This window comes from Danio aesculapii, chromosome 19 (assembly GCF_903798145.1).
Source record: "Danio aesculapii chromosome 19, fDanAes4.1, whole genome shotgun sequence".
NCBI classification, from domain to species: Eukaryota; Metazoa; Chordata; class Actinopteri; order Cypriniformes; family Danionidae; genus Danio; species Danio aesculapii.
The window spans coordinates 15,388,296-15,412,411 of NC_079453.1; the positions used below are offsets into that span (position 1 = coordinate 15,388,296).

The 24,116-nt window shown below is 35.3% G+C and overlaps 1 protein-coding gene and 1 non-coding gene across 2 annotated transcripts; both read left to right on the forward strand.

The window, feature by feature from the left end:
• Positions 1 to 602: 602 nt before the first annotated feature.
• Positions 603 to 12,070, forward strand: rab42a (RAB42, member RAS oncogene family a). The gene is made up of 2 exons (XM_056480172.1): positions 603 to 913; positions 4,137 to 12,070. The coding sequence occupies exons 1-2, from the start codon at positions 699 to 701 to the stop codon at positions 4,561 to 4,563; spliced, it is 642 nt and encodes a 213-aa protein (XP_056336147.1). The 5' UTR covers positions 603 to 698; the 3' UTR covers positions 4,564 to 12,070.
• A 10,584-nt stretch (positions 12,071 to 22,654) lies between these two features.
• LOC130247331 (U11 spliceosomal RNA) lies at positions 22,655 to 22,790 on the forward strand. Its single transcript, XR_008839539.1, has one exon. It is a non-coding gene; the product is annotated as a U11 spliceosomal RNA (small nuclear RNA).
• The last annotated feature ends 1,326 nt before the right edge of the window (positions 22,791 to 24,116 follow it).

Here is a 24,116-nt window from a genome sequence, read left to right on the forward strand (position 1 = left end):
TTATGCAAATCTACGACAATTACGACATCTGCATTGAGTTTGTACACAAGCGAATTACTACTACTACTTCTACTATTTATTATTATTATTATTATAATTATTATTATTGTTGTTGTTGTTGTTGTTGTTGTTGTTATTATTACTATTAAAGTCTATCGTGTTTATATCCATTGGAGTACTTGTTTTGACCATACGCCCCCAACCGCACATTTATCATTCAGCACCATGGACAGAGTAAGCACAGACTCCACTAGGATCGATCCAGGAGCACAGTCCTTCAGTAACCACAAATACATAAATACAGAGGATAAATACAGATATTAGCATGCAATACGGTGCGGTTTTACATACCCCCGTTTTTATAGGCTAAAAATCATCACAATTCACCGTTGCTCGTCGCTTTTTAGTGCATCAAACACTATGCTATAAGAAACATTCGTAATAATATATGAAAATGTTATTTCGCAATACATGTATCGCTTCCTCATCTGCTCAAATGAAAGTAATTCGGTTACACATTAGTTAAGAAGTGAGATGTGAACATGAGCGCATCACATGACTGCAGCACATTCACCTCTCCGCCCGCCCGCCCCCACCTCTTCTCCACTCCTCTCCGCTCCATACTGCCCAATGTAAACACCGTTAGCGCTCCTGCTTTGTCTTTGAGCCTGTGGCTGGAGCTTTTGACTCGCCATGCCATGGATACTTTATGGCAATACCAGTTCAGGATAATTTTACTCGGGGACTCGACGGTGGGCAAATCATCTTTGCTCAAGAGGTTCACGGATGGCATATACAGCGATGTAGCGGATCCGACGGTCGGTGTTGATTTCTACGCCCGTTCAATAGATATCGAACCTGGTGTTAAAATCAAACTACAGTTATGGGATACAGCCGGACAGGAGAGATTCAGGTTAGTGGCCATGAAGTGCTCAGCAATCATTATTAGTAGTCGTGGTATTAGTATTTTTATTATAATGCACTGGCCATCTGCTGGCTATGTCTTCATGCACTGCTTAGACGGACTGAATGTGTGTGTGTGCATGACTTGGCTGTATGGTTTATAAAATGGAATGACAGCAAGTTTGCATGCATTTTGTGGTGTCATTGGTTGTGTAATATTGTGTGCAGAATTGTGTTTCTAGGTTAATCATTTACTGCAATGCCATAGTCTAGAACACTCTTCCTTTATGTCTGTATAATATCTTATAGTAATAAGGATCAGGCCTAGCAGGCTGTTTATGAATGAGTAAAAATGTCTCTCATCCATTGATTTGTTCCAGTGTCATATGCTTCACCTGTTTGGATTGTGTAATGAGCATGTGTTTGGTTAAGTCCTGTCACTGGGCTCAGATCCTGATGTCTCTGATCTGTTTGTCCTATATTTTGAAGCACTGCTTGCCTTCAGGGAAGCACAAACACCAGCCTCAGAGCTTTAAAGGGCCATTCATGAAATAAAAATCAACCGCCGCAAACATTTTTCTTGTTTATGTTGTATTCTGAACACTCAGGTATATAAAAATTGTATAGAATACTGTATGCACACAAAGTAGGCAATTCCTCTTACATATATGATATTGTAGGATTAAATGTGTAATTAAAATTAACTTCAGTAAGGGCAGATTATGCCTCAGGTTATTGCCGCCAGAGATCCAGAGTCCCTGAGTGTGTATTTTAAAGAATCTTTTGAAAGACAAAAAAGCTATTACATATAAATAATAATAATAATAATAATAATAATAATAATAATAATAATAATAATAATAATAATAATTGGAAGCTCAGTTTGCCCATTTCTTCTTTTAAAGACTTAAAAAAATCACTTTTACTTACACTTGCACTTTTACTATATATATTTATTATTATACATTTATTTCCTCAAAATTCTACACACAATACTCCATAATGACAATGTGAAAAAAATATATTTTTTTAAATTGTTGCTATTTTATTAAAAATAAAAAAACTGAAAAATCACATGGCCACAAGTATTCACAGCCTTTGCTCAATACTTTGTTGATGCACCTTTGGCAGCAATTACAGTCTCAAGTCTTTTTGAATTTGATGCCACAAGCTTGGCACACCTGTCTTTGGGAATTTTTGCCTGTTCCTCTTTGCAGTACCTCTCAAGCTCTATCAGGTTGGATGGGAAGTAACGGTGTACAGCCATTTTCAGATCTCTCCAGAGATCTTCAATAGGATTTAGGTCTGGGCTCTAGCTGGGCCACTCAAGGACATTCACCGAGTTGTTATGAAGCCACTCCATTGATATTTTGTGTGCTTTGAGTCATTGTTCTGCTAAAAGATGAACCATCGCCCCAGTCTGAGGTCAAGAGCACTCTGAAGCAGGTTTTCATTCAGGATGTCTCTGTACATTGCTGCATTCATCTTTCCCTCTATCCAGACTAGTCTTCCTGTTCCTGCTGATGAAAAACATCCCCACACCATGATATTAGCCTGGTGACGAGCGGTGCCTGATTTTCTCCAAACGTAACACCTGGCATTCGCTTCAAAGAGTTAAATTTAAGTATCATCAGACCAGAGAATTTTGTTTCTTTTGGCCTGAGAGTCCTTCAGATGCCTTTTGGCAAATTCCAGGCAGGGAGTGGCTTCCATCTGGCCACTCTACCATACAGGCCTAATTGGTGGATTACTGCACAGATGGTTGTCCTTCTGTAAGGTTCTTCTTTCTCCACAGAAGAGCTCAGACAGAGTAACCATCAGGTTATTAATCACCTCCCTGATGAAGGCCCTTCTCCCCCGATCACTCAGCTTAGATGGCCGGCCAGCTCTAGGAAAAGCCCTGGTGGTTCCAAACATCTATCACTTACGGATGATGGAGGCCACTGTGCTTATTGGAACTTTCAGAGCTGCAAAAAAAAAGCCTTGTGCCTCGAGACAATCCTGTCTCGGAGGTCTACAGACAATACTTTTGTCTTCATGCTTGGTTTGTGCTTTGACATGCACTATCAACCCTGGGACCATATATAGGCTGGTGTATGCCTTTTCAAATCATGTTCAATCAACTGAATTTACACAGGTAAAATCCATAAGCTGTTGAAACATCTCAAGAATGATCAGTGGAAACCGAACCTAAGCTCAATTTAGAGCTCCACGCCAAAGGCTGTGAATACTTGTGGCCATGTGATTTTTTTTTCCAGATTTTTTATTTTAAATAAATTTGCAACAATTTCAAAAAATCTTTTTTCACATTGATATAATTCTGTAACATAAAAATATGTGGAAAAAGTGAAGGATAAATCCTTTCAGGTTGCTCTATGTATATGTATCTATATATATATATATATATATATATATATATATATATATATATATATATATATATATATATATATATATATATATATATATATATATATATATATATATATATATATATGACAATGTTGTCGAAATGATCTCTGTCCAGGGAAATTAATTACTTAAAACACTGTGTTATATCCAAGCTATTAGTTGATGTTGTCACTGATAAGAAATAGTATGTGTTTGCACATAAACACGCGACGCGGTGGTGCAGTGGGTAGCATGTTTGCTTCACAGCAAGAAGGTCTCTGGTTCGAGCCTTGGCTGAGTCAGTTGGCATTTCTGTGTGGAGTTTGCATGTTCTCCCTGTGTTCGAGTGGGTTTCCTCCAGGTGGTCCAGTTTCCCCCACAAGTCCAAAGACATGTGAAATAGGTGAATTGGGTATGCTAAATTGTCCATAGTGTATGTGTGAATGAGTGTGCATGTTTCCCAGTCATGGGTTGCAATTGGAAGGGCATCCACTGCGTAAAACATGTGCTGGATAAGTTGGCGGTTCATTCCGCTGTGGCGACTCCAGATTAATAAAAGCATGCCGGAAAGAAAACGACATAAACACAGTTCTCTAGTCTGGCCATTCTGTTCTGGTTGTCAGATAGATTTAATACATAGTATGCAAGCATATTACAGTCTTCAGTCTTCAAAAAAAAGTCTTTTTGTAGTTTGCAGGGATGTATAATGTTAAGATCCCATTTCAAGTTTAAATAACTAACCAAACTGCAGTAAAACATTTTTTAGCTGAAAACCTCAAAAATTTTATGAAAAACCATTTAGTTCTTGGAGTCTTGAAAATTTGTGTTCTTCATCCCCTCAGGTCTATCACCACTTCCTACTACCGCAACTCTGTGGGTGGTCTCTTAGTTTTTGACCTGACGAACAGGAAGACCTTTGATCATGTGCGGGAATGGCACCGAGAAGTCAGCGAGCACATCCTGCCTCATCACATGGTCTACATCCTGATCGGCCACAAGAGCGACCTAAACCGCGACCGCAAGGTGACGCGAGATGAGGCCGAGCAGCTAGCGGCCGATCTCGGAATCCGCTATGTGGAAACATCAGCCAAATGCAACAGCAACGTGGAACGTGCTTTCGAGCTGCTCACGCGGGACATTTATGAGCTGATGAAGATGGGTGAGATCTCCACTCGTGACGGCTGGGATGGGGTCAAGAGTGGCCTCACTGCCAAAGTTCTTTATCCAGCTGAGGAGGAAGCGGAGCGAGAAAAGAGCTGCAACTGCTGACTTCCACAATCCACCTGTAATTGCACCTGTGTTTCAGTTGGTCGTCGCTCACCTTGGCTTTCACCAGTGTGTCGCATCATGGTCACTGCCTCAGGGCCTGGAGCGCTGAACGTATCTTCTTGTTGATGTTTGAGGTTGACGGTATAAGCCACTCAAAGGTGTAGTATATGTGGGCTTGAATGGACAGGTACTCTTCATATTGTTGGAGATCACCCTATGTTTTCAAGTCTTGTGGATGACATAGATAAACATTGTTTAAGCTCTATCCTATTGTACTTCACATCCTCTTGAGTTTTACCTTTTAACATTATTACTGTGGTACAGTTAACATTTAGAAAAAAAATCTTACCTATCTTGTCCATTCACTTAGAAATTTAAAGATCCCATAAAATAGCATAACAAAATGATGTTTTCCCCTTTTTTTGATGAAATTTCTTATTGGAACAGGAAATTTAAGCTGGACATAGTTTAATGTCCCTTTATATATAGAATTGAGACATTTTGTTAGTGTAGTGAACCTTGGTTTGCCACTATAAATTAAGTGAAAATGAGGAATTCATTTGTTGGTCTTTTTCTCCAATAGCAAAGTACTGTAAAATGTTTTTAAATGTTTTTTAAGAGTGCATATAGCATCTAGATGTCCTTAAAGCTAGGAGACATAGACTTAAGCCATAAAAATCTTGATTCTATGTCTCTTTTGAGAGATCGAGAAGGCTGTAGGTTGTAGGCTGTTATGGATGCAAATTCTGCATAAAACCCTTTCTAATTGATTGATTGGTCTTTGTATCTAATTTTGCACAATATTTAATAATCCCTTACTGCTTTATGCAGTTTTTTTGTTACAGCCCAAGTTCTAAAGACATTGTTTGTATAGAGTTAAATACTATAATAATTCAAAAAAGAATAATGAATGCAGCCTATTGTAAAATGTCACCTTGCCCGTGGATATGTGAGTTACAACTACTAGTTATCTGTTCACTAAAAGAATACACAGCATACATCACATTTCATATCCTCTGTTCTAAAAACCTAGTGATCTGCTCACCTAGACAAGATTTTAGTGCTTCACAGATGGACGCAATGCTGTTTTAAAATGCTAGTCAGCAACATTGCGCTGCTTTCTAAGACTTTTTGGCAGCATCCTGTGTATCATCCTAGATTTCATGAAGTCAAAAGAAATGTTACCAATATAAGTATATCTAATCCGATACTTTAAAACATCAATCTAATTAAACAGACTGTTTTACTCAACAGATGTGTGTGCTATGTGTTTTTGTGCTTGTTAGTGCATCACATCATTAGCCTAGCAACATCCCAGTGAGCGTCTAACAAACTGCTTCCGATGTGTAGTATGAGGGTTCTATTGTGTAGGATGTTGCCTTAAATCCAAATTATAAACTTGCAGCATTTGCATACACATTAAAGAATAGCCTGTCAAAAAATATGCTCCATTTGATATTATGCAGAAGACTAAAAATATAGACAATGTATCTTCAATCCTTCCAATGTACAGTAGAAAAGTGAAGCCAATATTGGCTGGAGCCATCTTGCCATACTTGCCACAGCCATATCAACCTGCAGCCCAAGACCAGTTTCTCACTGAAGCTAAGCAGGGCTGAGCCTGGTCAGTATATGGATGGGAGACCACATGGGAAAACTAGGTTGCTGTTGTAAGTGGTGTTAGTGAGGCCAGCAAGGTGCGTTAAACCTGTGGTATGTGTGAGTAAAGGGGTCACTATACTGTCAGTGAGCGCCATCTTTTGGATAAGACTTTAAACCGAGGTTCTGACTCTCTGTTGTCGTTAAAAATCACATGCCACTTCTTGTTAAGAGTATAGGTGTAACCCCAGTGTCCTGGCCAAATTTCTTTCCATCTGCCTTACCCATCATGGCCTCCCAGTCATCCCCATCCATCAAATTGGCTCTATCGCTATCTCTCCACTTCCCCTATAGCTGGTATGTGATGAGCACATTGGCGCCATTGTCCTGTGGCTGCTGTCGCATCATCCAGGTAGATGCTGCACACTTGTGGTGGTGTGGAGAGACCCCCTCATGATTGTGAAGCGCTTTGTATGTATGGCCATACACAATAAACGCACTATAGAAAAAATGTACATTACATCTTGCGCTGATGTCATTTGGAGCCCAAATCTGCTCAGTAGTGACTGTGAAGTGGTGGTATCACGGTCCAGTCCTTACTTAAATAATGTCACATAATTAATAATAATAAAAAAATAAAAGCCGTGTTTCATTATCTAGCCAGCAAATAACAATTATTTGCCAATTTTTATTTAATATTTCATATCCTTTTTACTTTCAGAAAGGTGCTCACAACCCCTCTCTTTGTGGTTGTTATATGCACACTAGATGTGCAGACCGAAAGACCGAAGAAAAAATATATTTATGGTACCATTTAGGTCCATTTTGAGCATTGCAGCTAATAAGTAAACAACAACAAACAAAAAAAACACACACTGTATGAGTATGCTTATAAAACAAAGTATGCTTCGACCTTGACCTAGGCACTGAGGTAGCTCACTAGGGTTTGGAACAGAGCTGTTAAGAACTAAATGTAGCTCAATACACAGAATACACCATATATTGAATTATCAATCCTTATCAAAACTCTAGATTTATGATCTCCACTAAGCTGAACTAAAAAAACAAACTAATCACAACACCACTATCTATATGGGAATTTCCAGCCTAAAATTATATTATGTTTTGTCAGTTTAGTGGCTAGTTCATAGAAATGGTCAGTCATACGATTTTTAAAAGGAGGCCTGGCACCAAAATGCATACTTCTGCATGTACCCTATGTGATCATACAAATTCACATGAATTTGCTACTAAATGAAAAAGTTATAAATTGCTGTGAGATCGCGTCGAAATTATGATTGACACCAGCCGCAATATAACAGGAAATACTACTATAGGAGGGACCTAAGCAGTCCAAGCATATCTATAAATCAGAATATCACAGAGACCATTACAAGGGTTTTTTTGATATTTGCTAACCACATAGTCATGCTTTCAAATAACCAAATATAGCAGCAATGCCCCTGCAGCCGCCCACAAGCGCTTTTCAAAATGTACTTTCTTTTATTATCTGAACTCACCAACATTAAGATTTTGAGACCGTCAGCATCGATCATGTTTCAGGCACTGAGTACATAAGAAGGCGAAAGTGTTTCTGAGTAGCCCAGACAATGCACTTTCGATCAGGACAGAGACTGAACAGATATAACAGGTCATCACTTTAAGACACTCCATTTCACCAGCATGTCAGCAAGACTTGAGTTATGCCTGCTGTAAAGAGATTTAGCATGCAGCATAGCTAAGCGTCTTAAGCTCCATCATGTGCTGTTGGCTTTAATGGGTGCGCGTGTCTGTGTGTATAACAAAATGTATTGTAAACAGCAGGAGGGCACCATGTACTTAAATGTCAGGTGAGGCTTTGGTGGAAGCTAACGGTTTATGTGGTTTAGCCTCATATAGTACACACTTAGTGAGTAATTCAAAGTCAGTATGAGAATACAATATGTGACCATGGACCACAAAGCTATAAGAGTTTTTTAGTCATAGTAAGTGTCAGGTTTTTTTGTTGTTAAGATTTTTATAACATCTGAAGCTGAAAACAAGCTAAATATATAAGTTTAACATTGACGTATACATGTTAATATAGGACAATATTTGGGTGAGATACAGCTATTTGAACATCTGCAGTCTCAAGGCAATCTTAAAAAGAAATTACTGGGAGAACTGCCTTTTACTGGGATTACTGGGAGAATTGCCGTACAAATGAAGTTCTTAGGAATGCAAAAATTTGGTTTTGGTATATTTACAGTAGGAAATTTACTAAATATCTCTAATGAAATATGATCTTAATGTTGTAATGATTTTTGCTTTGAAAGGAAAGTTGCTCGTTTTGACCCGTACAATGTATTTTTAATTTATCCGTGCAAAATAAGACATTTTTTTGTGGTCCATGGTCACATACATGAAACTATTCTTTGTGCCAGCAAAACATTGTAACTGCACATCTTTTGATTTTAGAGATTTTCAATGTCAAACGCCAAATTAACTTCTATATAGAACAAAGATAGTAAACTAAAGAGTTCAAATGCAAAAACTGCTAAATGCCATCTGAAATGTTCTTCTAAAATGAGCATTTTTCTCAACCTCATATGTCTATGTTCAGCTATTTCACTTTAAAGGCAATGAAACAACCTATTCATCATCATAAAAGTGAAATTACTGAACCTGCACGCAGGAACCTGTGGGAAAAATGCAAATTTTTTAACAAAATTTGAAATGACATCTGAACTCGCACAATGTGCAAAGAAAACTAAGTGGAAATTCTGTTGATTTTGATCCAAGTGCTTTAGGACAATCAGGTTTCTGTGCTCTTTTGTTGTGCAGATGAAAAGCCATCAGATGAACGTGAATGAAGTTGCAGGAAAAAAAGGCTGTGTACAGTCAAATTACTAAATGACTCAATCCATTTAAATGGATAGTTCACCCAAAACTGAAAACTATTTGATCATTTACTCACCATTTGTTTGTTTCAAACCTGTTTGACTTACCTTCTTCCATTGAACACAAAAGAAGATATGAATAGTTCAGATGCAAAAAAATGTATATGCAAAAGCTGTCTGAAATTTTCCTCTAAAATGTTTATTTTTATCAGGCTCCTTTGTGTATGTTCAGTAATATTACTTATATGGCAAACAATAAGTTATTTTCCTGGTCTTTAATGTAAAATAGCTTAACATAAACTAAGGAGACTGAGAAAATGTTTCCTTTTTGATGGAAATTTCTGATGGGACTTTTTGCATATGAACTCTTCATATCTTGAAGAAAGTTGGAAACCAGTAACCACAGTGTTTGTATCCTACCATGCACTGTAAAAAAAAACAATTCCATAAAATTATGTACCGTGTACCTGCCAGTGCATTTTTCTGTTAAATTGCAGACATTTCCTTTATTTGAATGTTTTAATTTTGTAAATTTACTGTATATCCTAAGTACAATTCACCTACTCTTCCTCTATTGATTATACAGAAAAACTTTAATGTTCTCAGCAAAATAAAATTCTGAAAAGATTTTACCTATGGAATTTTGCTAAACACATTAAAGTATTATTGGCAGACCAATGTGGTTTTCAAAACAGGGTATAAAAATGAAGCACAATATACACAAAACATATATAGTTTATTTTTTACATTTGCATTCAGTAACTTTTGTAGTACAAGAGAAAACTATAAGCAACATGATTAAAATATTCAATTCAATTCATGTTTATTTATATAGTGCTTGTACAATGTAGAATGTGTCAAAGCAGCTTAACAAATATGTAAATTAACAAATAATCAAATAAATGTAACACTAGTTAGATAAAGTAATATTTTACAAGAAAATATAACAATAATTACATTACTGTTTACCTTTATTATTTTCTGCATTATGCTTCATTTATTCATTCTTTTTGCCTTTTGTAAGAAAAATAAATAAACAGGGCTGCAGTGTTCAAATTGTGTGCACACACAAACATATACACACAAAAGTTTGACAACCAAATAAATACCCAAACCATATTTAACAATTAGATTCAGTTTAAAATCTGAAATGCATAAACAGGGCTGCAACTTTTAAAATCACATGTGCAGGCACACACACACAAAGTATTTCAAGGAATAGTTCACCCAAAAATTACTATTACACTACTGGTCAAAAGTTTGGGGAGAGTATAGTTTTTAAATGTTTTAAAATAAGCTTCTCCTGCTTACCAAGGCTGCGTTTATTTCATCGAAAATACAGTACAAATTTTAAAATTTTAAAATAACTGTTCAAAAGTAGATTATAATTTTATTTAATAATTTATTCTAGTGATTTTAATGATTAAGTTTCAGCTTCATTACTCCAGTCATCAGAGTCACATGACATGAACCTTCAGAAATCACTTTAATATCAATTGATAAATTGAAAACTGCTTTTATTCTAGCCAAAATAAAACAAATAAGACTTTCTCCAGAAGAAAGTTATCAGACACAATGTGAAAATGTCCTTGCTCTGTTAAACATAATTGGGGAAATATAAAAAAAATTCAAAGTGGGGCTAATAATTCCGAATTAACAATTTTTTTTGTTTTGTTTTTTTTACATTTAATAAATTCCGCCTTGATGTACACAATAATTTTCTCATGGAAATAATTTTCCTCAATTTCTGTTTAACTGAGACAAGAGTTTTTTCAATATGGGGGGAGGGCTATAATTCTGACTTCAACTGTATGTCATCATTTACTCAGTCAATAGATACTGGTCTTCAGCTTTCTTCAAAATATCTTTACTTGTGTTCACCAGAATAAAATATAATAAAGGTCTGGATTGAAACCACGTGAGTGTGAGTAAATAGTGTGTAAATGTAGAACTATCTCTCTGTTAAATCTGCAATTTCAACTCATTTACAGGCTTTTCTCCTCATCCAACACAAACACTTCTAAGACAAGGTTTATTTGTGCAGATATTTTTGTTTGTTTGTTTGTTTTCTAATACATGCTGTTTGCTGTAACACAAATGCTTTGGCTGAGACTTAACAATGACTCTTTGTTTACAATAATACTTATGGACAAGTGGAATCTGTAAATACTTTACAAGGATAAGAAATAGGTGATGAATGCGTTCTTAAAAATGTGTTTTAAATTTGCTAATGCAATTCACGCATGTGAAAATAACCAAACGCAGTGTGAAAAGACTTGTGGAATCACATTGTGAACAAGATATTTCAAATTATAATATGTTGAGTAAATGATCAACATCAGTAATATTAAAAGGACTGTGTTTACATAGAGTATTGTTTAAAAATGGATTGAAAAACATTGTGACTGCTTCTGCTGCATTGTGGTCACTGAATGGTTTTGCACAATTTGACAGCTATAGTTTCTATGGCAACAGCATTCATTAAACACACATGTCATATTTACTGCACAATGTTCCTCATGTACTAATTCCCAGATGAATACATTGTGATTAAAAAATAAGAAATGTGTATTTCCCTAAAGCCGTTCAAAATGGTGGTGCCAAATACATTTTACACTCCCCCTGGTGGTCAGCCCTATTACTTTGTTTAATAATAAGAAGGGGCTCCAGGGAAAAATATCAGTGATCTTATATAAGCAATGTAAATGAAACAAGATTAGTAAGGATTATAGATAATAGAACATTTCATTATAGCAGCAGGACTTTGATTAGTCATCCACGCTCGATGTTCATTCTGAGCATATAAACACATCTGTACAGGCCTTAATAGGGGCTCATCACTGATGTGGATCAGCAGAGTAAAAAGTATTTCACATTTTAAATGTTAATCAACTGTAATGAATGCTAAAGTCAATAATAAAGATGTACATCAAGCTCTGGGCATTGTAAACTGTCAATATCTTTGCATTGTGATTTGGTAAATGTCATATAAATTTCATTATGTTTAAATAAAATTAGGATTAAGACGAGTGTTCTCTTAATCTCTTCATTGAGTTGTGCTTTTATTTTGAGGACAAAACATGCAATGTGATATGATTTTCACAGCTGTGTAAATTAATCCCCACACAATGTGCATTTCTTTTTTTTTTTTGTGATTTTTGTTTGTTTGTTTTTGCAGGTGGTCAGCGCTGGTAAGTAAACTTGGTGTATGTCAGTTTATATACTACACTGTGAAACCCAAAAAGGTAACTCAAACCATTTGAGTAAACCGATTGCAACAAACCATTTAAGATCAAAAACTAATCCTAATGAGTTCTGTGAACTTAATCCATTTGAGTAAACGAAGCAATTTGAGCACATTAAAACCCAATAAATGAAGAGAACTCAAACCAACTGAGTACTGTAAAACCAAATGAGTTAAGGCAACTCAAACCGTTTAAGGAAACCAATTGCAACAAACCATTTGAGGTAAAAAACTAATCTATATGAGTACTGTGAATTTACTCCATTTAAGTTGAAGTAATAAGGTATTTAAAACTGACTTTAAAACTATTTTCAAATGAGTAGAATTAACTTTCAGTCAATTTTGAGTAAACTACACTCTTTCATTTGATAAAGTTGACTGTTGGGTTTTACAGTGTACTTCTTATATATATTAAGTTCTCCCTTAATCTCATTCACTTGAAGACAAGGGAGAAAATTTGGGCAACAATTGTGCTGTTTCTAATGCAGGAAATAATTAGTGCAACACACACACACTGCATACGTAGTGCAGGTTCCCAATCTTTTCTCATTGCTTGCCCACACATTTAAGCTGTTGAATAACATAAAAAGTTAAATAATAATAATAATTAAATAAAAGTGACCACATATAAAAGTTTCTCTGGATTTCCAATTATTAGTTTTAAGTAGGCATGGAGTCTGTGTGGCAGAAATTCACAGATTTTTGCAGATTTTTAGTTGAGTCTATTTATTTACTTGTGTAAATGTTTGTAAATTTATATTTATTCAGCTTTTAAATTCATTACACTAATATTATTGTTATATAATACTATGCTCTAAAACCCAAAAAGTTAGAGCAACTCAAACCATTTGAGGAAACCGATTGCAGCAAACCATTTAAGTTCAAAAACTATCTGAGCACAGTAAACCCCAATAAATGAAGAGAACTCAAACCAACTGAGTACTGTAAAACCCATTAAATTAAGGCAACTCAAACCGTTTGAGGAAAACGATTGCTACAAACCATTTGAGTTTAAGAATTAATCTGTTTGAGTACTGTGAACTTACTCCATTTAAGTTTAAGGAATGAGGTATTTAATGAACTCATTATCATCAACACTGAGAGTTCATTTGAATCAACTCTTTTCAAATGAATAGAATTAACTTTCAGTCAAATTTTGAGTTAACCACACTCATTTTATTCGATAAAGTTGACTGTGTTGTAATATGAAAATGTTCATATGATTTATTTACAATACAGTTTGTAAAATTTTCTGTCTTTCTGTCTGTTTTATATGAGAGACTTGCTTTGTTTACCAAATAAGTGGATCTAATTGGATTTGCATTGTAAACATTAAATAAAAATTTTAAATGTAGTTAAAATCAGCGACGCAATGGCGCAGTAGGTAGTGCTGTCGCCTCCCAGTAAGAAAGTTGCTGGTTCGAGCCTCGGCTGGGTCAGTTGGCGTTTCTGTGTGGAGTTTGCATGTTCTTCCTGTGTTCGTGTGGGTTTCCTCTGGTGCTCCATTTTCCCCCACAATCCAAAGACATGCGATACAGGTGATTTGGGTAGGCTAAATTGTCTGTAGTGAATGGGTGTGTATGGATGTTTCCCAGAGATGGGTTGCAGCTGGACGGGCATCTGCTGCGTAAAACATGTGCTGGATAAGTTGGCGGTTCATTCCGCTGTGGCGATCCTGGATTAATAAAGGGACTAAGCTGAAAAGAAAATAAACGATTGAATGAAAGAATACTCCTAAAATCATTCTGCATAAATCCTCTGCATATCCTCTGCATAATAAAAAATGTCTGCAGACTCTTTCTTGCCCTAGATATAAGTTTGAATTAAAAAAAATGTTTTTTGTTGTTTTTGATGTTTTGCAGAATTACTATATTTTTTCTATATTTAAAATAAAATAGTTGTTAAATGTCAATATGATAAATAGAATTCGAATATTGATCAAAATAACAGTAAAAAGGGTTTTAACTTCAGAAAGGTTAAGTAGGTAATATTTGGTGTCACAATAAACTTGCAAAAAAAAGTATTTTTTAGAATAAATTGTTTGGCTAAAACAGCTATTAAAATGTTATACCCTTAAATTTACAGTAAAACATATTTACTTTTTATTCTATCGGTGAAAATATGGTATAAACTTAAATATATGGTAAACTATTCTATTTCATTAATTCATGATGATATACCAATGTTTTAAAGTACTAACATCTACACATTGTATCTTTGTTATGCAAACAAAAACAAATGTGGTGATGACAAAGTCACATGATGAACCTATTATCATAACAAATAGCTTACTCAATAGCAGAGGAACATCCAGAAGCCAGGGTCATTTACACAACAACTACATACCATAATGGTAACACACATAAAAAAGTAATGCAGTAAACATTATTTATCAATATTATATATAAAATAAAATATATATATATATGTACAAAACTGTAAGGTACAAATGTGATTGCTATATTGTGCCACACCATAAAAACACATAAATAAAGAAACATGCAATGTTCTCCATAGCAAAACAAATTTGCCCTGGACATTTACCAAATGGTTTCACCAAAATCCTTTTATTGTTTTAATCAAATGTGTTTTTGCTTTAATTTGGAGAGGGGTCAGGCTGCAGACTCGGTGCAGATGTAATCTGAGCTACATTCAATGCTTTTGAATGGGCTCACCTAACCCCACCCCTAACCCTACTCGTCACAGTGATGTCACTAGCTCCATTGAGTGCATTGTGTCTGACATTGCATCTCTAAGAGATGCAATCTCAGCTTGCATCATAAAGGAAGGCTGCATTCAAATACTATTGTATATTTGAGGATGTTGATGTCACCCTCTTGCACCCCTGAACTTTATTGTGCTCAAATGAGTCTTATGAGACTGGCCATGCAATCTCATATCATTTCTATCATTTTGATTTGTATGAAATGTATAATCTCAATCAAACAGAAAAATATGGAGAGGCCTTGAAAAAGTTCAAAAGTATGTACTTGTATGCATGGAATCATTTTAATTTTCAAATTCCACTCTGAAAAAAACAATCCTTATCTTCTGTTCACTTTGAAGGACATATTGCTTTGTATAGGAGTGCGAGGAAGTAAGGGCACTTTCATGTCATTGTGAAACTACATTTGGTAAAAGGAGCAATAAAGCAAAATTATTTCCTTACTGGAATTGTTTCATTGACAACACACTGTAAAACCCTAGAACACACTAAATAAAATAAGTAAGCTTAACTTGTATATTTAAAAAAAAAGTTACTTTGACTTAATGAGAAATATGTAACTCATAAACTGATTATATAATTCAGAACTCAAACAAATGAGTTTGACGTACACTTAAAAATAAAAGTTCTTTATTGATATCAGTGGTTAAAAACCTCCAGCGAAAGAGTTCATATATTATTGCCATAAATAGGTTTTAAATAGTATAATAAATATGTTTCAATTTGATAATAAAAAATGCATTTCATAAACACATGTAAAATTATATATATATATATATATATATATATATATATATATATATATATATATATATATATATATATGTCTGGTTCTCGAATCTGATTGGCTGATGGCCATGCTATATTCTGCAATAACAGCATTTGTACAGCCTCTGTATTACTCTGCCTCATAGAGTGACAGCAGACCAATAAACTCACTACAGTTTGACAAATATTGCAGCTGTTGTATAACAACTTACTTTTGAGGCTTTTAGGCTAGAATGTGGTTGTTTAGATTGCAACTATGCAGTTTATTTATAAGGCCAGTGTCTATTTTAAATATTTATAATTTGTTAAAAAAAACAATTGACATTCCACCACAAGATGGCGCCAGAGACCGCATAATAAGCCCTTGGAGGAGAACAAAGCGTGATTTCTGATCAGCTGATCAAATCATTATGAAACAGGTAAGCGACTAAGTCAATCTCTCTCTTTTGTATGTTGTAGTGCTGTATTTATACCATAGTCTGGTAGTGTTTCTGGTAATTTTTGCTTTGGCCTTATCAGAGTTATTTATTGCAATCTCCCGATTGCAACAGAGAAATGAATGTCTCTAGACTGATACCATCATGCCGTTCAGCCAAACAATCTTAAAATGTCAGCAAGATCACCTGTTTTCTCATCACTTTAGACAGTATGCTAGAGAATCATTCAAATACTAGCTCTAAAGTGATGTTGGTGAATCAGTAACGGCTGTTCTGACGGTCAGCTGCAGATGTGAATGAATGGCGGAACAAAGTAGTTCCTCATATAAAATAATTTTTAGACTCTCTTGATTTTCTTTTTTATATACACTATTATGTCATCGAACTGTTGTATAAATGCAATATCACACTCATAGAAGTGTGATATGGCTGTATACTGTCACTGATGGGACATAAGACACAACGCACACCTCACACCGGTGCCGATATACAGCCATATCGCACTGTGACTCATGTAATATTGCGAGTATATATATTCTTCTATAGTAAATATATATTCTTTTTTTTTGATAATTTAAAGTTTGCTCTATGTGAATTAATCCCATGTATGTTATAAAGAATACTTTTCTAATTAATAATAAAAAAATTTCGAGTTAAAGTCAGTGCAGTTTATGTTAATTACAGTCAGGTTACCCACAAATCTAACATGATTAATTAATTAAAAAATATATTATCTCATTGCAGTGATTAACTCTGTAGAGAGGGGATCAGGGGAATCTCCAGTAGCAGCTCCTGTGTCAGTGGCTTGGGGATCATTTGTTTTGGCTTTTTAGTGCATTAGTGCAAGCAATGCAAGCACCTGGAGATCTGGCATGGGTGGCACACTACAGGCAGGCATTTCCAAAGCAATAGCAACCTTTTTCACATGACACATCAGATGATCATGGATGATAAGTCTTCCTCTTTATCAGGACCCAGATGCAGGTACCTTTTAGGACATACCTTGGGATGAGATAGAAAAATGGAAGAGGCAGAAATTTGGTGTGGAGGACTTATGAAAACCGGTTAACATGCTGAAATGCTAGTAAAACATAATCCAAAAATGTAAACAATACTGTCAATGCTAACAAACTGCATTTTGGAGATCTTCTGCCTATAGGTTCTAACGAGAGTTTATTTGAGTAACTGTAGCTTTTCTATCAGCTTAAACTGATCTGGTCATTCTCCTCTGACCACTGACATTAAAAATGAATTTTTTTGCAGTCAGAACTGTCATCACTCACTGAATATTTTCTCTTTTTTGGTCCACTCTCTGTAAACTCAGATGGTTGTGTATGAACATCCCAGTAGATCAGTAGTTTCTAAAGTATACTCAGATCTTCAAATATTACATTTCTCCCCTCTTTTGATAATCAGTTTGAATTTTAGTTGACATGGGTGACGCAGTGGCGCAGTAGGTAGTGCTGTCGCCTCACAGCAAGAAGGTCGGTGTTTTGAGCCTCGGCTGCATCAGTTGGCGTTTCGGTGTGGAGGTTGCATGTTCTCCCTGCGTTCGCGTGGGTTTCCTCCGGTTGCTCTGTTTTCCCACACAGTCCAAAGACATGTGGTACAGGTGAATTGGCTAAGCTAAATTGTCCGTATTCTATGAGTGTGTGTGGATGTTTCCCAGAGATGGGTTGCGGTTGGAAGGGCATCCGCTGCGTAAAACAAATGCTGGATACGTTGGCGGTTCATTCTGCTGTAGCGACCCTAGATTAATAAAAGGACTAAGCCGACAAGAAAATGAATGAATAAATGAATGATGAATTTTAGTTGTCTTGACCGTCTTGATTGTATAGACTGTATAGGCACATCATTACATGTACTTAATAAAGTGGCCTCATATTGACATTGGGGTTCTAAAGTTTAAACCAATACAGAAAATTGTTCACACTTCATATTAGGTGGCTTTAATAATATGGTCACTATAAATGGCCACTAATAGTAAATGCCTACAAGACTTCTAAAGAATTTGAGGTATGGTCAAGTTTAGGAGTAAGGCTTAAGCTTATGCTTTAGTGTTTTCGGGGGAAAGTTCAGATAAAAAAAAAAAACTGATGGAAATTAATTAACTAATGGAAAGTGCCATCTATTTTTTTTTCATCTAAAATTCTTTATTTTTTCTTTTTTTTCTCAGGCTCCTGTGTGTAGGTTCAATATTTTCAATATTCTTTAAACATATGAGGCTGATAGAAACGCTCATTTAAGAAGAACATGTCAGGCAACACTCAGGTTTTTGCATCTGAACTCTTCACACCATTTAAAATGGTATGTGACAATAAATAAATCTTTTTTTCTAGTCTAAAACAGTTATTTATGTAAATGTGTTAGCATTACAGCTGAGCTGCTTATGTGTAAACCTGAGGATAATGTTGTCCGGCAAGATTTAACAAGAATCCAAATAGCATCTTACGCAGCAGGGGAAGCAAGAACATCTGATCAATGTTGCAAAGTCACTATCGGCCTAGATTTTAAATCTTAACCCTTGTGTGCTGTTGGGGCCATTTTCATCCTGGGGTAATTTTGAGTCTTAATTTGGCCACAACTTTGTCTGCGTTTCAGTGAATTAAATGCTTTTTGGTGACATTTCATTTTGACATATATTTTGGGAAATGCTTTGAAATTTTTAAAAAAAACTCAACAATCTTGGGAAATTTACCTTATTAGTGGCTATTTTTGCTCCATTTACTTCCATTGTAACAACATTTTTGATTGCAAAGCTATGACAATATGCTATTGCATTCTTGATTGTTGTTTGTTTTCCCTGTCGGGAAAAGGAACAATTTGTAATTTTTTTACAATTTTGTGTGTGTGTGTGTGTGTGTGTGAGAGAGAGAGAGAGAGAGTGAGAGAGAGAGAGAGAGAGAGAGAGAGAGAGAGAGAGAGAGAGAGAGAGAGAGAAAGAAAGAAAGAGATACCTTTGCGCACTTGCACACATCTTGAAATGTTAGAAAATCAAAATAATCAGTTTCAGCTCTCAGAACACAGTAAACATAGCAAGTGTATTAATGCACGTGCACTGTAATTTGCTGTTTTACTCCACAGAGTATAAAATATAAATATAAAATATAAAAGCCAGACACTTATTTGGCCAGGCATATCTAAAGTGTAAATGCTGCCAACTGTTGATCACCAGTAAAAATGCATATTTTACCTCTTCACAACAGAGAAAACCACCAACAATCAACAATGTGATTATAATGAAAGTCAGATAGCCAAAAAACATCCACTAACATAATGAAAGAATAGTTCATTTGAACAATACGCAAGGGTTAAACATGTTTAAGTTTATTATTAAATGTATCCCATTTTTAATCTGGTATATTGTAAATCCAGTGGTTCCTTCCACTGTGGTGACCCCTGATGAATAAAGGGACTAAGCCAAAGGAAAATGAATGAATGAAAGAATATTGTAAATCCATCACAATCTCATGGGAGTCACGGCAATTCGTAACTTTTTGGTTTAGTGGCTAATTCGTATGAAATCATTTGAGCTCATTCTTACAATTTAATTCGATTTGCTTATCCCCCAATGACGGTTGGGTTTAGGGACAGGGTTTGGTGCCATGCCTCCTTTTTAAAATTGTACATTTTTGTATGACTGAACTTGTACAAATTTGTATCAATTAGCCACTACAAAACATAAAATAGTTACGTCTTCTTGTGAGATCAGGCTGGTAAATCTTTTATATTCAATATGGTCTCAGATATTTGACCCAAGTAAATACATGGAAATAGAACAGTGCTGCATAGTAATCAACCAGAAAAATGTGCACTTACACAACATGTGTAATTGTTGTCAAAGAAAAAATAAGAAAAAGAAAAATAACTAAATAATATATATCACAACACACAAAAACACATGATGTTTGTTTATTTATATTATAATGAGTTTAGCAAAAGGTGCTCTGCATATCTTGATTCATCGCTGATTGTACTCTTATTTTGGTTGTAACAATTTAATAAACTGAGCGTGTTGTCACAGCAAATATGCAAAAATAGGGGCAAGCTATCTAAGCACAGTTTGAGGGCAATTATCAACAGGCAGGTAGTAATGACATTTGAAACAGGTAATAATAAAACATTCTTGTTGAACCAAGCATTAATTACATGTGCTTTACTGTAAGATTGTGTCAGTGTTCCCGATGATGCGGAAACAGATCATTGTGTTAAAAAACACACACATGCAACCTTAAGCATCTATTTAGAAAAAAAAAACTGTCAACATGCTGGTAATTAGTCTAAAAATAATATATAATATGAAAATAGCATTGTCATTAGTGAACAAACTAAAGTACTTAGCGTCTTCAGATGTCTTCAACACCACTTATATTCTTGGAATAAAGTGAAGAACTGCAGCAATATATATATATATATATATATATATAGATAGATAGATAGATAGATAGAGATAGATAGATAGATAGATAGATAGATAGATAGATAGATAGATAGATAGATAGATAGATAGATAGATAGATAGATAGAGAGAGAGAGAGAGAGAGAGAGAGAGAGAGAGAGAGAGTTGAAGTCAGAATTATTAGCTCCCTGAATTATTAGCCCCCCTGTTTATTTTTTTTCCCGCAATTTCTGTTTAACGGAGAGAAGATTTTTTGAACACATTTTTAAACATAATAGTTTTAATAACTCATTTCTAATAACTGATTTATTTTATCTTTGCCATGATGACAGTAAATAATATTTTACTAGATATCTTTCAAGACGCTTCTATACAGCTTAAAGTGACATTTAAAGGCGTAACTAGGTTAATTATGCTAACTAGGCAGGTTAGGGTAATTAGGCAAGTTATTGTATAACAAAAATATATATAGCTTATAGGGGCTAATAATTTTGACCAGCAGAAAAAAATATTATCAGACTGTGAAAATTTCCTTGCTCTGTTAAACATCATTAGGGAAATATTTAAAAAAAGGAAAAAAATTAAAAGGGGGGCTAATAATTCTGACTTCAACTGTATATCTGGATGCAGCCTTTATCATACAAGCTGAGATTGCATTGTCAAATACAATGCACTCAATGGAGCTAGTGACGTCACTGTGACGGGTAGGGTTAGGGGTGGGGTTAGGTGAGTCCATTCAAAATGGTCATATTGCAGGTCAGATTGCATCTGTACCGAGTCTGCAGCCAGACCCCTACCAACACTGGAAACTCATTTCTTTTGAAGGTTATGTTAAGTTTGGGGAAGATTCACATTTGCAGTGATGAATTTGCAGATTGGTCACAACTTTAAATATAATTAAACTACATTTAATTACAAGTAATCACATCCAAAATAAAAGTTTTATTTGCATAATATATATGCACACACACGCACGCACGCACGCACGCACGCACACACACACACACACAATATTTTTGAGTACATAAACACAAACTTTTATTTTGGATGAGTTAATCACGATTAATGGTCTACAGCTCTAAATTAATCTTGTTACTGTTCAAATGATCATAAAGGATGTGCTTTCGATTGTTACTACATACTTTGTTGTCACAAAAAAAATGGTACTCCAATCTGAAGGGCACATCTCTATGCCCCATTGGAGGGTCCCTCTGAAGAAATTAGAGCATAGGGATGGGCCCTTCCATACTGAGTGCAGTGTGTGACACCAAACTTCCCAGCTCAAAGGATAATTTCCCAAAGTGTCCATCAGTTTTATTTTTCAAACTTCACACCCATGTTGTCCAAATCAAGAGTACTTTACCTACTGCTTCTGGCCAGACTCTGAAGTGTGCAATGTGCATACAACAGACACTATCGCTTCCCATGGGGCCACAGGATAGCATTAGTAAAGTGGAGCAACTGATAAACATTCAGACTTCTTTTTAAAAATATTTTTTTTAAAGACCAACTTGTGCTGCTCATACAGTAGATGCACAATGTTACATGTTGACTTTGTTTGAAGCATCTTTGTCAGAGCAACGTATTTTATCATTTATTTAATTAATTAGGAATACCAGATAACATTTTACATATTTTAGCAACTAGTGTTCATAATTATATGTGTAGTGTTAAATACATTTGATTTTTCTCGTTCTAACATTGTTTTTAGTTCGCTAGCCAATCAGACGACACGATTGAAGCATCCGGGTATTATCATTGCACGAAATGCCTGTCACTCAATAACGTTACCGCCCCCTTCCCATGATGCTTCATTGTAGAGTATCTTTATACCTTTTTGACATATGTGTTTTGGGCGGATTTAGCATATTTTCATGAAATATATGTATATTAGATTTGCACAATTAATTATACATTGAGGAATAAATAAAGAGCTAGAATTTATTATTGTTTTTATTGACCTCGTGAATGCTTGTGGTTACCCTCTCTGAGACGCTCAACTCTTTGAATCTGAGCTTCAACTGAGCTGCAACCAACCTTAAAAAGGGCATCTGCTGTGAGTAGCATAGCTGTGGAAGGGATTCTCTGACACAGTTACGGAATCGCTATCAAGAGATTTCGGATGCACAATTTTTATAAATAGGGGCTGCTAATGATCAATGGTCTTGGCGCCCCATACATGATTGTCAAAAAAATAGCGAAATAGACCACAAAGCATTATTAAGTAATAACAATGACGAAGCTACGGATGTAAGTGAGTAATGTACAAAACACACATAATGTATGTATATATATATATATATATATATATATATATATATATATATATATATATATATATATATATATATATATATATATATACAGTATATAGTTTGTTGAAGTCAGAATTATCAGCCCTACTGTTAAATTGTAATTATTTTAAATGGTTTATCTGTATTAACAATGGTTTGTTGTTTTTTGGTTTGGTCAATGTTTTTTTTTTTTTTGTTGTAAACAAAATATTGCTCAAGGGGCTAATAATATTGACTGATTTTATTAAAGTAAAACAGATTAAACTCTAGAAGAAAAAATATAATCGATGATACTGTGAAAATTGCCTTTTTCTATTAAATATCACTTATCAATATTTTAAAATGGCTAATTTTACCCTCAAATGTATATATAGCTAACTCAATTAATAGTTTATATAAAACTTCATTATTAGATATTTATTATGGGTGATGCGGTGGCGCAGTGGGTAGCACGTTCGCCTCACAGCAACAAGGACGCTGGTTTGACCCTCGGCTGGGACAGTTGGCATTTCTGTGTGGAGTTTGCATGTTTTCCCCTCTGAGTGCTCCAGTTTCAGCCACAAGTCCAAAGACAGGTGAATTGAGTATTCTAAAATTGACCGTAGTGTATGTGTGTGTGTATATGGATGTTTCTCCAGTGATGGGTTGCGGCTGGAAAGGCATCCGTTGCGTAAAACATATGCTGGATAAGTTGGTGGTTCATTCTGCTGTGGCGACCCCAGATTAATAAAGGGACTAAGCCGAAAAGAAAATGAATGATATTTATTATAGATTATTCAGACCCAGCCACGGGGGGTTCGGGTGGTTCGAAAGATCGACCCCCCACTGACAAAGGTCTAGAATTTGTTCCATATAACTTAGCCAATACCATGCCATCATACATGTGAAAATAACCAATTGAAGAAGGCAATTAAGAACAAGTGAATCCTCTGTAGGCTATCGCTTCAGTGTGACTTCAGCTAATCAGTTTTGGCCAATGCAAACAATTATTTTTCACCTGTCCAATATCCAGCTGTGTAGGAAAACATACAACATACATGTTTTAATTTTTTATTATTAAAATGGCCAAGGCAACGCGGTGGCACAGTGGGGTAGCACTGTCTCCTCACAGCAAAAAAAGGTCACTGGTTCAAGCCTTGGCTGGGTCAGTTGGCATTTCTGTGTAGAATTTGCATGTTCTCCCCGTGTTCACGTGGGTTTCCTCCAAG